Raw genomic sequence first — 18354 nt, 5'->3', positions numbered from 1 at the left:
ATTTGAGACGATTACAGCAACAATACAGGAAATTTAAAAGACCGATCATTCTATTATGATCTATCTTTTGTCATCTAATTTGTTTTTATATTTCCTCCATGCAATGTCTCTTTGTACACATAATTCTATAAATGTGTAATGTGATTTTAATGGAGCACTTGAAATATACGACCCTATTAGGTCTTTATTTCTCAGTGGTCGTCTGACAACTCTCCCAATGTTCACTACTTAAGAATATCATTAAATATTTCCATGCGCACAGCTATTTGACTCTTGCAAATTCCTTGTTTTGAGTCAGTTCTGAGAAGTGAGCGCGTTTGATCGAGCAGTGAAGTGTTTGTGAGCCTTCATTTGAATGGACAAACCTCAGCTCTATGTGCAAGAACAAATAGAAGAGTTAAAAATAACCTTTGAACCACCTGAGAAATCCCAAGAAAGGACACTGAAGGACTTCATAGATGTGATTACTTTCCGCACCTCAAACTGTTGAGCCTCACAAAAATAATGTGCTATAAATGCTGCGACGTGAGTGAAATCACTGAGCCATACACAGCTCATTTCCCCAGATACTTTCTGTAGCTTCTTTTGGAAACAGTAACTCAGTTCTTATGCGCTGCAATGTGTCGTTAAGACTAAAAAATCGGGAGCGATTACAAAATTAAAGGTCTCTGAGCTGCTGTGAAGACAGCAAGTGACTGAGGCACCCCCCAAATCGCTTCCCGCAGCCTGACCAGCTGCAAAGGCCCCTTCCTGACTGTGGGCCCCCGCCTGCCATCCTCGGAGCATTTACGGTAGAAAACTCATCCTTCTAAACCCTCTCTCTGCCCCTTGGAAGTGTAGATCTTTTTAAAGCCTCCGCGGGTTTTACAGGGCGAGCCTGGGTGCCATCCACACCCCTGGAGCGCGAATGCCCAGGAGTGGGGCCCGTCCTCCTGTCTTTGCGGCCGGGAGCCTCCCTCCGCGGGACCCAGGCCAGGCTGCACAGCTACTTCCCTCCACGAAGATGGGAGAGAGGTTCCTCTTCCTTTGGGTGGGGCCCACCTGGGCCACACTCGCCCCTCACCCAGCTCGGGGACCCCTGCCCTTTGTTTCAGTGGAGTTGAGGTCAGTCTCTGCCCCCAGTGACGTCTTCCTTGTCTGTTTAACTTCGATGGGTACAGGTTTTCTCTGACCGGACTTGAGGAGAATTGTATTCTCCTTATTCACAAGGCTGCACTTGAGAGGCGGCTGGAGAACAGGTCACAGGAGGACACTCCAGAGAGCTTCCTGCGAGGCCAGTGCTTCTGACAGGTGAGGCAGAACAGGATTTAGAGAGGTGGCATTTCAGGTCAAAGGACGTGCACTGTTTACATTTTGATAGACCCTTCCTTGCATTGTCACCAACCTTTTCATCTTTGACAGTCTAATTGGCAAACATATTATTTCATGGTTTCCACTTGCATTTCTTTTTTTTTCATTTTTTTTAAAAAAATTATTTTATATTGGAGTATAGCTGATTAACAATGTTGTGTTAGTTTCAGGTGTACAGCACAAGATTCAGTTATACATATACATGTAACTATTCTTTTTCAAATTATTTTCCCATTTAGGTTGTTACAGAGTGTTGAGCAGAGTTCCCTGTGCTGTACAGTAGGTCCTTGTTGGTTATCAAAAAGTAAACAGTCCACATCCTTTGACCTAGAAATTCCACCTCTCTAAATTTTTCCTGGTGATACACTTGCACCTGTGTGAAATGATTTATTACATTGTTTGTAATTGCAAAAAAATGGGAGCAAATTAAATATCCCTTGATAAGGGCTTGGTAAAATAAAATATGATACATTCATGGAATTGAACACTAGGTAGTGGTTTTAAAGTGGGATCATCTCTTTGTGTATATTGAAGAAAGATCCACAAGATAAACTGTAGAGCAAAAAGTGATGTGTGGAATAGTGTGTATGCTTCCATTTGCAGAGGGGAAAAAGAATAGTGTACATATAAAAAAAAAATAGAAACAGATTTAGCTGAGCTTCAGGCCAAGGGAACCTGGACCCCACCTGCCTCCAGTGAGGCTTCTGGAACTTACTCCCCCTCTGTGCTTCTGGGTCTCAGCTGTCAGATGGAGATGACAAGGATTAACTCCTCAGTTGGGGACAGGATTAACTCAGGATGTAAATGGAGCACTTAGCAGGGCTCCCGGAGGCTCACTCAGCAAAGGTAAGATATTATTATCAAGATCCTTTGCCAAACATATGAGTAAATTTGGTTCCACTGAAAAATGCAAACGGAATATTCTTACGTTGAGAGGGAATATTTATGCAGGAGGCGCCCCGCTGCTGAGCAGTGTTATTATTCACTACGTGGAGGCCGTTTATGATTTAAGTCACGATTGCAATCAAGTCTGATTGATTCAATTTGCTCATCTCTTTCATGGTGAGGGTGGAATACAGACACATAATTTTAAGAAAAAGGAATTTTTGGAGAGGAGAAAGTGTCATAGAAAAACACCACCACAACTACAAAATTTGATTTCTGGACTAAATATTAATGACTATACTTTGAAACGGTGATTATGAAAACAAATCATTAAAAAAATTTTATACTAAAGTGCTAGTTCTTACAATAATCATACATTTATTTCATGTTTTGATAACTGAAGTAAATATTACAGATAATTTAAAACTCATACGTGCAAAATGACCAACATCAACAATCAAAGGCACCTGAGAAAAGGGGAGATTTTGCAAGATCACTGTTTAAAGACTCCCAACAAGACACAGAATTCAATCTCCTTTTTAAAAATGTTGAATGCTATACATTTATTATGATTATTATTTACCCTGCATTGAGTTTAATACTTTTGCTGTAGCCATCCTCCTGGCTAATTTCATGATTTCAGTTACTTCATAGCATGTATATTGATTAAAATTTTTTTTCAATTTTTCTGAAAAGATATGCTGGATAAAAACAGAAGAGGCTGGATAGTTTATTAATGAAGCACACATATAAAATATGATGGTCCTATGAAGACATCCCAATACCAAATGAACATCTCAGATGTCTGGAAAGCCATATAAACAAGTTGAAAATATAAAAAGGCCAGAATGAAATAATGAGGCACCTACATAAAAAATGGAAAAAGGACTTAAAAGTTCCTCTATGATATTCTTTCGTGGAATTTTGATGAATGATTGTGGGATGAAGCTAGATGTTCATGTTATTTTACTATTTCAACAGACAGTGGGAAACAAATATTTCTCTCACTCTTTAAGCCCAAAGGGTCATCTTGTTAATATGAAAGCATCTAATGTGCAAAGGAAACTTACCTTGTGAACTTTAAATAGTACCTCACAGAGGTTATAGGTTTTTTCCGCTCGGACCCAGTCTAATGTGCTCACCTGCAAGAAATATAAAAGAGACACATAAATCCTACGTGTTCTCACCCAAAATAAGGGGAACTGTGTGAGGTGATGGAGGTGTTAACTAACTTGATTGTGGGAACCACTTAACAATGTACATGGATATCAAATTATCACACATTACACTGTAAATATATTCCATTTTTGTCAATCGTACCTCGATAAAACTGGGAAAAAATTTAAAGTATACATGCAAAGACACATGCTATTTTTAGTATGAGAATTTAAATATTTACAACAATGGAGCTAGTCAATGTGTCTTTACCTTCATTAAATTCTAAACCAGGACGAGGACAGTTGAAAAACTAAACTATATGCCATGGCAGGTTTTGCTGAATAATTGCATGTCCCCGCTGTTGGCGTGAAGTATGAAGATGTTTAGATACATTATTATTATTATTTTTTTGATACATTATTGATACAAGAACCCAGTAACGGTGGAACTTATCTATTACACACAATTGGGCATAATTTTAGGAATTCATTTTGGGTGCCTTTTACATTAACTTAAGGACCGATTTTAGGTTAAATTTAGAGACTGCTCACCCATTCTGCTATGCTCCTAACTTCTGTTAAGCAGCTCCTATCTGTGTGTCTGCATGGCCATCTGTGGTTTGAGCTGTCCCCTTCCATTTAGTTTTCCTTGCTGATGGTCACTTTCCTTTCCCCCCTGGAAGACCCCCTCTCCACGACCGGCTCCCGTGCTCCTGCTGGGTGACTGCTCAGCCCAGGGTGGAGGTGCCCTCGGACGTGAGTCGGTCCGTGCGTCTCACCCTCTGGGCCACGGTGACTGTTTCAAGGAGAATGTGCCACAGTCAGAGACACAGCTGACACTGAGAAGATGCTAGGACTTCTGGGATGGACCGCTTCTTCCACGGACTTGAAGCGAAATGCTTCCACCCTGAGAGCCTTTGGAAGCTGCGTGGGGACCATGTGGCCATCAGTCACTACGATGTACCCGCACTGGTCATCAGCTGTGACACACACACACCCACTAAGGCAGGATGGTGAGAACAGGGAAGATGGGGGGCCTGAACTCTCTACCTGCCACTCACTTTCCTGTAAACCTAAAAAACAAAGTTTATTAATTAATTTTCAAAAGCAGGTCTTTCTCTTCATTGCCTTCTGCCTTGACAATTTTCTATTTTATCTGACCACATCTGATTTGAAATAGAGCAGAGAGTGTAGATTCTCAGATGTAGTATCTTGGCATATTTTAATATTATTGTGGAACACTTGTGTAGCCCCAGAACTGACACAGAGTAATATTCTATATTAGATACATAATTGTCTAATATGCCTTCAGTCTACAAATCTTCACTTAAATTACTTCTTTCCAGGTAAATATTTTTTTAAATGATAGAATATACTTCCCTAATTGAGATCCTTAAAATCACTTCTAATATTTCTTGCATATTCATAGGTAACTGCTATATAATTTATATGTTAATGCTATAAGATGCTATAAAATTGGTTTTATAAGTGTTATTTAACACATTTTAATGGTGTCTGAAAACATGAGTAGCTGAAACATTATTTCTCAGATTCCAATTTGCAAATCAGAAATAACGATTCACGCTAAGGAAGGAGAGCTGAGTGCATGAGAAAGGCCAGAGAATCCTGGTTTAATGCAGCTTTTCCAGCATGCATCAGCACACAGGAGAGACCTGGGGTCACCACTCCCCACCGCCGACTGTTTACTCTTCGTAGGTAACTCAGCCCCAGAAAACCCACCGCCTTCCCCCGCCCCACGCTGCTCCTTTCCTGTCTTCCAGACCTTCTCCCTTCTTTTTCCTCGTTGCCTTCAACATCTCCCTTTCCCTCATCTTGAGGGAGCTTAGAAACCATCCTTGAAGACAGGACTTTCTCTTTAATTTTTCCTAATTTATTTGCCACACAGAATCTCTGGGCCTTTTAAAAGTTCATTTAGATATTCTGACACAATGTGTTGGCCACAAGGCTCCATGAGTGTGGTCAGGCTTTCTTGGCAAAGACTGCTGGCCCAGGGACGGAGGAGGAGTGAGGGACCCAGGCTGGGGGGTCTGAGAGCAAATCAGCAGGGGCACTTGTAGATTCACTCCCCTGGAGGCACTTATTTGTTCTCATTCCAAAGAGAAATGGACCAGAGGCCCGCTTCCCACGCCCTCCCAAGAGAGCTGTTTACTTTACCTGAGCTCAGAGAGGCTTAAGGACTCCGAGCCCCTCCCGTGTGGCCCAAACCTCTGTGCACACAGAGCCCACCAGCCTCACTCGCCCGCCCATGAGGCCCCATCGGAGGGAAAATGCTGTGACTAATTAACAGTCCGCCTCACAGCCACGACCTCACATTTCATGTCAGCATAAAGGAGATCAGTAAACATATGGATTAAAAACTTAACATACGGTTGTTTCCAATTTGGGCAATTTGCCTCCAGCGTGAGGATACAAAAATCCAAGGGCAGACAAAAACATGTGCAAATATTTAGGTGTAAATTCACCCGCCGTATTTTGTGTATTGCCTTTACAATGAGAAGTTGCTGAACATTAAGAGTAAAATTTCTTCTGTTAAATTCAAATGCGCTGGAGTTTCAGACACACTTATGAATACATAAATTAAGTCCCTCAGTGCTCCGTTTCATCCTGTGAGGTATTCAGCTAGCATTTACCACCCCCATCCTTAAACTGAGGAAACTGCTGAATAGAGGGTGAATTAGTGCCTGTGGTCCCACAGCCAGGAAACAGAAAGATTCTGTTTACAGCCCAAAGCTTCCAATCATTCACTCACAACTTTTTCTACTTAGGCTCTTTTTCCTAACATTTTGCAGAGTAAATATTTCCATTGTCTTATAAAATCTTTCAGCCCCCATTTTCAAATATGCTTTTGTTATTTTGGATAGTATAGGAAAATGATTTAAATCAGCATAATGCCGTTATGTAGAGGTAATTTTGATTTTTTTTTTTCTATTTAAAAAGTTACAGTATTTCTGGTTCTGCATGTAAGGAGCTGGAACATCACCACTCCTAAATAACAATCATCATGAAATGGAATGGATGGAAAAATCAACAACTCTTGTTGGATCCATAACAGAGAGGAGGACACAGGGCCAACCATGGCCCCCAAGCACATATACATTGACAGCAAGTGGATGGAGAAAATATTCCATGTTAACACTAATCAGAGGAAAGTAGAGGAGCTATTACTTTCCTACAGAGCACACTTTACAATAAGGAATGTTATCAGGGATAAAAAGTGTATTACATAAAGATGAACGGTCAATTCTCAAAGGAGACATAACAATACTTAACATGTGTGCACCTAACAACAGAGCATCAGACCATGTGAGGCAAATACTCACAACCTCCAGCCATGAGAATGGAACTCGAAGCTTCCCCACTAAGACCAGGAACGAGCAAGGATGCCCCCTTATCACCATCTAACTGGAAGTCCTTGCTGTGCTATATGGCAAGAACCACATGTAAAAGGTGTACAGTTTGGGAAGGAAGACATAAAACTGTCTGACTGCAGATCTTCTCTGTAGAAAACCTGAAGGAGTTGACCAAATGAAACAAACCAAAAACCTCCTGGAAATAATAAGCAATTATAGCAAGGTTGCAGAATATAAGGTTTACATACAAAAGTCAATCACATTCTTGTATGCAAACAATGAACAATCAGAATTTGAAATTAAAAACATATTACCAGGGTTTCCCTGGTGGCTCAGTGGTTGAGAATCTGCCTGCCAATGCAGGGGACATGGGTTCGAGCCCTGGTCTGGGAAGATCCCACCTGCCGCGGAGCAACTAGGCCCGTGAGCCACAGCTGCTGAGCCTGCACATCTGGAACCTGTGCTCCGCAACAAGAGAGGTCGCGATAGTGAGAGGCCCGCGCACCGCGATGAAGAGTGGCCCCCACTCGCCACAACTAGAGAGAGCCCTCGCACAGAAACGAAGACCCAACACAGCCAAAAATAAATAAATAAATTTAAAAAAAAAAAACATATTACCATTTATATTAACATCCCCAAAATGAAATACTTAGTTATAAGTCTAACAAAAACATACGAGATGTATATGAGGAAAACCACAAAACTTCTTTGATTAACAAAATCAAAGAAGTAAACAAATGGAGGGATATTCCACGTTCATGGACAGGAAAACTCAACATTGCCAAGATGTCAGTTCTTCCCAACTTGATTTACAGATGCAACACAATCCCAATCAAATTCCCAGGAAGTTATTTTGTGGCTATTGACAAGCTGATCCTAAAGGTTATACGGAGGCAGAAGACCCCAAATAGGCAACGCATTTGAAGGAGAAGAGCGAAGTCAGAGGCCAGAGACCACCTAACTATAAGATTTACTATAAAGACAGTGCAGTATTGGTGAAAGAAAACACAAATAGATCCATGGAACAGAATGGAGAGCCCAGAAACAGATGAATAGACTCATCTGATCTTTGTTAAAGGAACAAAGGCAAAACAAGGGAGCAAAGACAGTCTTTCCAACATATGGTGCTGGGACAACTGGATATACAAATACAAAAAATGAATCTAGACATACATCATACATCCTTCACCAAAAGTAACTCAAAATTGATCATAGACTTAACTGTAAAATACAAAACTATGAAAAACTCCTAGAAGATAACACAGGAGAAAACCTAGATGACCTTGGGTGTGGTGATGCCTTTTTAGATACAACACCAAAGGCACCACTCATGAAATAATAGATAAGCTGGACGTCATTAAAATTAAAAACTTTTGCTCTGCCAAAGACAAAGTTAAGAGAATAAAACAAGGCATAGACTGGGAGAAAAAATTCACAAAAGACACATCTGATAAAGGACTGTTAACCAAAATATACAACGTACTCTTAAAACTCAGCACTAAGAAAACAACCTGAGTAAAAATGGACCAAAGACCTTCACAGATCCCTCACCAAAGGAGACAGACAGATGGTCAATAATCACGTGAAAATGTGCTCCATGTCATATGTTGTCAGGGAAATGAAAATTAAAACAACACTGGGAGACCACCACACACCTATTAAAATGACTAAAATCCAACACCAACAGCACCAAATGCTGGCGGGGATGTGGAGCAACAGGAACTCTCGGTCATGGCTGGGGGGGATGCAAACTGGTGCAGCCACTTCGGAAGACAGTTTCTCACAAAACTAAACATATTCTTCCCATATGATCCAGCAATCACACTCCTTGGTATTTACCCAAAGGTGATGAAAATTTATGTCCAAACAAAATCCTGAACATGGATGTTTATAGCAGCTTTATTCATACTTGCCCAAACCTGGAAGTAACCAAGATGTCCCTCAGTAGGTGAACGGATAAATAAACTATGGTCCATCAGAGAATGGAATATTTTTTCAGAGCTAAAAAGAAATGAGCTCTCGAGTCATGAAAAGACATGGTGGAAACTTAAATGCATATTATTAAGTGAAGGAAGTCAGTCTGAAAAACCTACGTTCTGTATGACTCCATCTGACATTCTGGAAAAGGCAAAACTCTGCAGACAGTAAAAAGATTAGTGGTTGTCAGTGTTGGTAGGTAGGGAGGTACAAATAGGTGGATCGAAGAGGATGTTTAGGGCAGTGAAACTAGTCTCTAAACCACAGTGGTGGACACACGTCATTGCACATTTGTCCAAACCCATAGAATGTGCAACATCAAGAGAGAGCTGTAATGGGAACTGTGGACTTGGGTGATAAGAGGTGTCCATGTAGGTTCATCCTTGGTAAAACACGTACCATCTGGGGGGATGTTAATGATGGGGAGGGCTACGGATGTGTAGGGCCTGCGAGTAGAGGGAAATCTCCGTGCCTTCCCCTCTATTTTACTGTAATCCTACAACTGCTCTAAAAATAAAGTCTTTGAAAAAAAGTTACCCAGGCTGTTTCATGTCTTTATATGTTGTGTTTAATACACAGCCTTTTCATCTCAAAGCAAATTACAAGGTGAATTATTGTGGTTACCTTTGGAAATGGGTACGTGCTAAACTACATCCTATGGCATCACACACACACACCCCCAAAAAGAGCCATGAGAATCCTGCCTTCATGCTCTGACTTCGGAAATTTTTGTGGTTCGTACCTTTCTGATCTCTACCCAACTCTTGTATGTACTAACACTGTGTACTCAAACGTTCTCAAAATATTTGACTTTAATAGGAAAATATTTACATACTTGTTTTCTTTATTTAATTAAAATAGAAATGGCACCACTACCATTTTTACCTTAAATGATATGAATGAACTCTTGGAAATCTTTCCAAAAGTCTGGGAGAAGGAGCGTCAACGTCACACTGTCTCCAGCAGGGAAACGTCCACACCTGAGAACTCGCCGCGCAGAACTAGGGGTAGCAAGTGCACGGCATGAAGGCTCTGCCTCTGTGGCCACCTGGATTGCGGCCTCATGCACCATCCCTCACCCCACCTCTTCCTTTAAGCTGCAAAGGCTGGAAAGATTCTAATGTAGTCTGTCTTTGCTTCTTGTGGCATTTGCTCGTTGTTATTTGAGGGTTTCCATCACAAACTGTTTTGAGATTTGTTGGCTTACTGTCCACACCTGCCCCCCAAAATCTAAAGGGTTGATTTTTCCTCTATACAGTTGACCTTTGAACAGCACGGGTTTGAATTGCATGGGTCTACTTTTACGTGGATTTTTTTCAACAGTAAATGCATGTAGCAAACACTATGTGATCTGAGGTTGGTTGAATCTGCGGATGCAGGACCGTGGATACATAGGAGCTGCATATAAGGAGGGTGGATTATAAGTTATAGTGAATTTTCCACTGTGTGGAGGGTCAGAGCCCCTAAATCCTGCATTGCTCAAGGGCCAACTGTATTCTCTTTAGGGGATTTGATGATATTTCCAAATCACATAGCTCAGCCATAGAGCTTTAATGCTTATTATTAAATATTTATATTAATAAATATATTAGATATTTAAATAATATTCACTTGACGGACTATCCAGCCAGTAACCAAGGCGCATCTTCTTCGTGTTCGGCGTGACGCTAGATTCAATGGGAGCCACGTTAAGAAGCTCCCAGGACAGCGGAAAATAAACAAGTTGGTTGGTAGCATTTACTAATAGAGAGAAATTCTCCGTAAGTCACCTTTCAATCTCACAACACCTCTCAAGTAACCATTTACTTTGTACTTGTTTATAGGTGATATTTAGTAAGGAAATTTAAAAATTATATGAAGACATCAGGAAGTGTACAAATAAGTCAACTCAATCTAATTTTTGGAGTGAATATTTATAAATACTACTGCCTTCATCCTTTCACTTCTTCCTGGGCATTACTAGTATTGATTACCCTGGAAAATAGAAATTATGGAGATTCAGGAGAAGCAGATGGCTTCACGCAGAATCCAGTGAGATGAACATGCAGGCTCATCTGGTCTCGCAGCCTTAAGGACCATCTACGTACCGATGCCTCCAAACTCCATCCTGCCAGACAGATGTCGTCCCTGCACTAGAAACAAGGGTACCTAACTCTACTTGAAAATCTCCTTCGGGCATCCCTAGATGTCTCCGGCTCAGGAACCCCCAGCGCTCACTACTGTGCCCCCTGTGGGGCTCCGTCTGGGGCGGCAGTGGTATCCCCACCCGGCTGGAACCACAGCCACAGGCGCCGAGTGGTCTGCACCTGTGTGCGCGTCTCAGTGGGCTTCTTAAATTCTGCTGCGTTCTAGGGCTTCAGAGGCTGCGATGTGCTATACTGATGGGATGTACGGTTTTATATTTACACCTAAAAATCACATTGTGAAACTACAGGCTTTCTTCAGGATAAGAAGGTTTTCGTATTTCAGTGATCTGAGACCCTAATCTGTCAGCAGGCAATCTTGAATGGATGTGAAAAATTTACATTAGCATCTGGCTACCCTAACTCCAGTGTGATCCGTAAATGAACGCAGGGCTCATTCAGTCTCACAGGACTGCATCCTGGACCTCACTTCCAGACTCCCCTGGGGTCTTGCTTTTCCTTTACAAGTAATAGCATGAGCCAAATATGTAAAAAAGGCCTCACTCTTTTTTTGATGTCGACAAAACCATAATTATCAAAAGATGTTGCTGCTGATGACTCTGAGAAGAGATGGAGGGGTGGAAAGTATCTCCTGCAGAAACTGTTAGGAATGCGAGTTAATGAAAGATGCACCTGCCAGGAAACGTCTTTATTGGGAGAAGGAGATGTCAGTTATAGGAAAAGATGAGAGGGCAGGTATTTCTTTTTTCTTTCTTTTTTTTTAAAATTGTGCAATTCAATGTTTTTTAGTATGTTCACAGTTGTGCAACTATCACCACAGTCAATTTTAGAATATTTTCATCATCCCCAGAAGAAATCTTGTACCCTTTAGCTGTCACCCTCCATCCTTCTCCACCCTCTCAGCCGTAGGCCGTCACTAATCTACTTCCTGTTTCTATAGATTTGCCTGTTCTAGATACTTCATATAAATGAAATCATACAATATGTGGCCTTTTGTGACTGGCTTCTTTCACGGGTGTTTCTTTACTACAGGGTAACACGGCCCTCTCTCCATATCAGAGATGCAACTCTGTCTCAGAGGAATTAGAAATCAGGTAAGGGAGGAGACCCTGGGCAGAGAGAAGAGTGGGCAGAGAGACAGAGAGAGTGACAGACAGACAGACAAGCATTTCCTGCAAAGCATCTGCTTTCTGCAAACACCTTTTGAACGGGCCCCGCAGAAGAGACAATATGCTGCCGGATCCCACATAATCCAGAACCGGCAATCTCCGGATTTCCAGAACGTTCGTGACAAGGGGCTGATGGCCAGATGTAACTATGAGCTCACACGGGGGGCTCACGTCTGGCGGCAGGGGAGTGGAGTGGCTTTGCTAGGATTATGTGCGAAGTAAGCGAAACCTCCCAGGGCACAGACGCTATCAGGCAATCCAAAGAGCAGCTGCCAGCCCAGCACGGGATTCACCCAAACCTTCATCCACTGGTAAGAACTGGGCCAGTTCACCTCGGTTCACGGAGGAAACCAGGGTTCCTCGCGCTGCCCTTTCCATCTCTGAGGGTCACCTGAGCACCTCCACCAGCTGCATCCAGAATCAGGAGGGGCAGGAGGGTCTGTGGAAAGACGCGGTGCATCCCGTGTGTGCCTAAAGTACCTGTAATGTAGAAGACGTTGTCGCCAAACCAAAGGAAAGGGAGAAGCAGATTGTGAAAGCTGCTCACTGGTGCCGGGGAAGCCGGGTGGGGAGGGACCCCGGCCCCGAGGGGGGCACATGGGGAGGACTCAGCCCTCGGCCAGGCCGGAGCAGAGAGCTGAGCAGATTTCAAACTTCTATGAGCGATATTGACGGCAGCAGAAGGTCTGCTCCAGGCAAACCCGAGCAGCTGAGGTCAGCAATTGATTCGCATGATGTGCTGCTGGTGACACGGAGCGATGCAAGAAGACTGGCCCTGGGATTTTAAAGTAAACAAGCCAAGCCTGGTGTTAATAAAGATGACATTATCCATATGGTGACTGTGGAGATCCCCTGAGCCCCCCAGATTAGAATTTCTGTCCATGAAATTGAAACTGCCGTGGGAAGTGGATGAGATCATCTTTCACTATAACATGTATAGAAATCTGATTAAATATTTAAAGCATTTCTCATAATTTAGAATGTTGTACTATGTAGGGAAAACTTATACCTTGAGAATCGTAATTAACAAGAAAAGAAAAATTAGGAGAACTCTCAGGCGTGTGACCTGGGACATCAGTCACTTCTCCCCCAGTTCTGCAGAGGGGAACCCTCCTTCCAGGTACATCGGGTGCAGGTAGGGTGAGCCTTTCCTCCTCTCCCAACTGTCACCTGCCAGCGGGAGGCCCCTCTGCTTGGAGCCTCACGGTACTGATTCTCGATGCCCCTCCCTGATCCACCACTCACGCCCCAGCCGCCTTCCACCTCACTCGCTGCTGTAGCCAGAATTGAGGCCATGGGGTTATCTGTGGTTATTCTTATGTTTACTTTGTTAGACAAAACCGTAGGAAGTTACATTTAGCAACAAATGCTAAATAACATTATTGCATTTGAGAAGAACTCAATTATTATGCAAATCTGTAGATAACCCTCCAGCATCAGTATATTCACAGCCTTGGTTTATGAAAAGCTCGAGCCCCTGGTGGAATACTGGCCTGGGTGTTGGGGAGAGAAAAGTAGTCCGTGGGAAGACTGGTGAGGTCTGGTGGCGTCCGTGCTTTAGTTCCCAGTGTGTGTCACTGCTAATCCTTCAGTTTCAGCCAACAGACCACAGTTCTGTACGGGGTCAGCCCTCAGAAACCTGGAGGGAGGGTACGTAGGAATCCTCCTACCCTGTGGGCAAGTTCTCTGTCAATCTTTTCTTAAACCATTTATTGAGGTATGACTGACGTTCAGAAAGCTACACAAATTTAATGTATACAACTTGATGAATCTGAAGATGAGAAAACACCCAAGAAAGCATCACCCCCGTGTTTGCCATAAACGCATCCATCCCTCCAAAGTCAGAGAGGACAAGTGCTGTGGGGGTGTGAGCAAAGGGAACCCTCGTGCACTGTTGGTGAGAATGTAAAATGGTGCAGCCACTGTGGAGATGGTATGGAAGTTCCTCAAAGAGATTAAACACAGAACTGCCATACGATCCAGCAATCCCACTTCTGGATATTTATCCACAGGAAATGAAATCTGAGCCTCAAGATCCCTGCACCCGCATGTTCATCCCAGTACCATTCACAGCAGACAGGACACGATGCAATCACAGTGTCCACTGATGGATGGGTGGGTAAAGAAAATGTGCTGTGTGCAGACAATGGCATAGCATTCAGCCTTAAAAGGAAGGAAATCCTTTTATTTATTTTTAATGGCAGAAAAGTAACAACATTGTAGGTAAACGGCATCTAACTTTCTAGATGCCTGAAGCTATCAGGTTTTGCTGCTTCTTTGCAGCTCTGATGTTTGGACTCACAGAAAGAGAAATTGCTTTAATTGACAAACTTGGAGGCAGGGCACACACATTATATTTGGTCAGATTTGGGAAAATGGTGCTGGTAGGAATTAGAAAATAAATTGTAAACTGTAGCATTCACCATTAAATTTCTATTATGGGCCCTACTAAATCAGGCTGTTTATTTTTATAAAACTTGGAAGATATGAGGGAAAAATAGCTTTTTAAGTTTCATTATCTGACCATTAAATTAGAAATGTCTTAATAGAAGGGTTTTCTTCTATTTTGTTTGTTTTTTGGATTTTCAGCTATACACTTGATGCTCTAAGACATCTAAGCCTTTACATCCCCACGTCCCAGTCAGCTGATATTTTAAGCAGGAAAACACTCTAATGTCTTAACGGCTGTTCGATGGAAGGAAAACCACGGACTGGTTGATTTACGGATTTAGAGTAAGAAAAGCCAGCGGGTCCACACAGGAGTCCTTTCCATCCGCGTATGTAGAGGCGGAGGAGGCCGGCCGGCTGGTCATGCACCCTCTCTGGCCTCTTCCAAGCGCTAGATCAGATCCCTCCCAGACTCCCGGAGGCCTGCTTACCGGAGGAGAGGTGAAGATGTAGAAGGACGAGCCCTTCAGGGCCAGGAACTTGGATCTGAAGGTTTGAGAGCAGCCGGCCCCTCCCAGTCTCTCGCTGACCCACCCCATGTGGACGACCTGCGGAGCAAAACCTTCAGAATTAACAACCAGGCCTTAGGAGAAGCACAGGGCCACCGGGGTGGAGAGAACAAGCAACACACCACAGGCCGCAGACAGGGACGGGGGAGCCCTCAGCCATGGCCAACCTCCAATCAAGTGGACGCCACAAAAATGTGTAACATCTGGGGTCAAACGTCCAGACTTCTGCACTGGGCCGGGCTCGAAATATGAGCTTCTGAGTTCTCGTAGTTTGGGCCAATGCTGGACGTCTCAGCTACCTCACAGCTGTGCCTCCCATATGTAGATTTTTACAACCACAGTATTTAATTACATCCTATCAGGGGTTAGTATTTGTAATCTATGAGGTTGCAAAAGCAACTATTATATTTTCCATTTCTGTAGTAAATATATCATTAATACACGTGGGAGAAATGATTGTTTCTTTATAGTTCAACTTCTTAACAACAGTGAAAATAATACAACAATATTAGATTCCCACAACTGGCACTGACTATCTAGTGACACAAAATGCAAACTATGACAAATCAGAATATGGTTAAAAAGTTAACGGAAATAGTAATACAATTTAAAAATTGAGTGCATGAATTTAAACTAGTACTAAGGCAAAATCCCCGTGTTGTCTCAGCTAAAATTGTAATGTGACACGTACTTTGCACATTTAAACAAAATTAGTAGTAAACTATCATAGACAGGCCGAGGGCTTTAGGGGATGAACAGTCCTCTGGGCTGTCTGAAGGGGGCTGCCCTCCAGGTCTGGGGACCGCAGCCCTCGGGAAGCGCCCTCACGGCAGCCGCGTGAAGTGACTCGAGCCGCGGGGGCTCAAGGTAGGTCATTTCCTTCCCATTTTTACTGGCTAAATCACTGAGAGCTTTCACTCACGCCTGGTGAAAGACTTCCCAGGTCAAGATGCCAGGTGAAATTTTACAAAAATCCTATTTTCACAGTGTTCCTGGTGATGGAAAAGAGACAATGAAAGTGTGTCATTCTCCGGAGGGTGGTAGCCACAGCTGACCAGTCACGGTGTTTCGCAGAAGTTGTCGAGGGCACCAGTGCCCCAGGCACACAGAGCTTCGCAAAGTAACCCGAATATTCCACTGGCTCATGGACTTGTCTTTTCCCTCTCGGTTTAGCTATTGTCTTGTGAAGGCTTAGGGTCACATCAATGTGATACGGTTTGAATGTTATAACGGAGAGTTTTATTATTAGTATACAAGACAACCTTATTTCATGTGTCCTTGGACTCATTTAATGTTTCCGGGTCCGTTTTCTCATCATAAAATTGGACTAGGATTCCCTCACATGGTAATTTCGGGAATTTAAAGCTGTACCACAGAAAACTCCCTCCCAAAGTACTAGCAGGCAGGAGGCAAGTAACACACGGCTCGGATGGAATTAGAACTCTGCGGAAACCACCCAGATAGGACTGAGTCCTTGAATGTCTTGTGGATGTGAAACTGATTACACACGTTGCTTAAAAATGTCTGATCGACTTTTCCCCTTTTTGTCTAGTAGGATCACACAGATACACTTCTGTTCATTATAACACTAGCATTAATACTGCTGTAAATCGTAAGACGTGCTCAATCTCCATGATTAAAACACGCTTCATTTTAATCGGGTTATTTGTTTTCTTACTGCTGAGTCTTAAGAGTTCTCTGCATATTTTGGGGAAGAAACATTTCATTTTCTCTAGCTAGTTCAGCAGCTCCTTGATGTTCTAAAATTAACACAAATTCAATGGGTGGTTGTGAATTCCACACTCACCACCGCACGAGCACAGTGATTTGTATAGTTTATATAAGACAGGATTCATTTTAAGCACGGTTACTAAAAACAATGAATTGCAACTGGATTGAGTTTTACACAGTGAAAAACAGGGATTTGTTCAGAGATCAGCCTCTGTTCCATGCAGACTGGACGCATGGCATTAAGAGGCCGTCCTAGTTACTCTAAGTTGGTACAAGACCATCTTGCTGAGCATCAGCCAGAGGCAGTGGGTGTTTGGTAACGTTTTACAAGCCAGTCATCATTGCAGGTCTCAAACGGCACGGTTAGCAGTATGGGTATATTTTTTTCTTAGTATACATTTATCAGCGCCAATGAGACATCCTGTGGTTCTGGACAATATTCACCCCGTTATCCTATTTCTGAGAGGGTTGCCTTCTCAGTAGTGGGGTGGGGGCCACAGGTGACACTCAGTGAAAGCAGCTCCAGGGTCAGGAGGTCTGGATGTCAGGCTACATCAAGCCCGTCAGGGGCTCTGTGTTCCACGTCCTTATCTTCAGAAGGGGACGGATGCCACTGCACACGCCTGTTTTGAGGGCAGGTGCAGCCGTTTGCACGGCGATACTTAGCATCACGTGATGTCACATCCTCTCGGCATCTCCAAGCAGGATCAGGGCTATCTTTTCTGGGGCTCTCACACTGCTTCCCTCTGGGTCTGCGTTAGACCACGTGCTCTCTGAGGACGAGACCTGTGTCTTTACCTGTATCTACTCCACACCCGCAGGACTGGCAGGGAGGGCTCGTCCCCTAAAATTTCTTGGAAGAAACCATTTGTGGCTCTTCATCTATCACTACCTGTGACTTTATGGGAAGTTAAATAATCACAGCAGGGAGGACCTGCTTATTGTATCCATCAGGTTGGCGGACTGGAAACCTTTGTTTTACTGATTACCCTCCAAGTGTGGAACCAGCATTTCTAGAAAACATAGGAAATTGTTTAAATTCTAAATTATTGCACATTTTTAAGTCAGCAGCAAGCTCAACAATCTGCTTTGATACTATATCTATTACCAGGAATCTTACCAAGATACTTTTCAAACTACTAAGCTAGTAAGGGCTGGTAGGAATAAAAAATAATTGCCATCCGGATGAAAAACTAAGTAATGGAAAGAAAACAGCCCTCGGCGGGTCTCTAGCAATATGGCGTGAGGGTCCCTAAAACCTGTAAACACATTATTTTCTCTGCCAAGAACTCCTAAGAGACCAAGCTTCAGCTTTGGGTCTCAAAGGGGGCTGTAGGGAGGGCAAACTCTGCTGGTTTTTCCTTTATTTTTTCATCATATATTCAAATGCTGACAAGTCTCCCATGGTCCTCTTTCTCTGCATGAAATACTTAGTCATAGACTGCAATGTAGATTCCACAAGGGATGAATGATATACTGGAACCTGATACGTAGGAGCTTAATTTAAGACAGGGCTGTAATACGCACAGACATGGAAATATAGATAGATGATAGTTAAACGATAGGTAGCTAATGATAAGATAGATGATAAGATATATAGATGATAGATGATA

The 18354-nt window shown here is 42.9% G+C and overlaps 1 protein-coding gene across 12 annotated transcripts in view; it reads right to left on the bottom strand.

Annotated features, from left to right (window-relative positions):
* SNTG2 (syntrophin gamma 2) overlaps window positions 1–18354 on the bottom strand; it is a 205022-nt gene that overhangs the window by 28797 nt on the left and 157871 nt on the right. For 11 of the 12 annotated variants that reach the window (XR_011076637.1, XR_011076636.1, XM_068564760.1 and 8 more), the window contains 2 exons: window positions 14933–15049; window positions 3306–3377 (listed from right to left, as the gene is read on the bottom strand). Coding sequence is in view for 10 of the 12 variants with exons in the window: in XM_068564760.1 (XP_068420861.1) it covers window positions 3306–3377; window positions 14933–15049 (189 nt within the window). In the remaining 2 variants the exon portion in view is untranslated. The remainder of the gene's footprint in view (window positions 1–3305; window positions 3378–14932; window positions 15050–18354) is intronic. The other variant, XM_068564754.1, reaches the window with a different exon arrangement.

This window comes from Eschrichtius robustus, chromosome 15 (genome assembly GCF_028021215.1).
Source record: "Eschrichtius robustus isolate mEscRob2 chromosome 15, mEscRob2.pri, whole genome shotgun sequence".
Lineage (NCBI taxonomy): Eukaryota > Metazoa > Chordata > Mammalia > Artiodactyla > Eschrichtiidae > Eschrichtius > Eschrichtius robustus.
The sequence above is the reverse complement of the archived record's forward strand: the minus strand, read 5'-3'. Positions and strand labels throughout refer to the sequence as shown.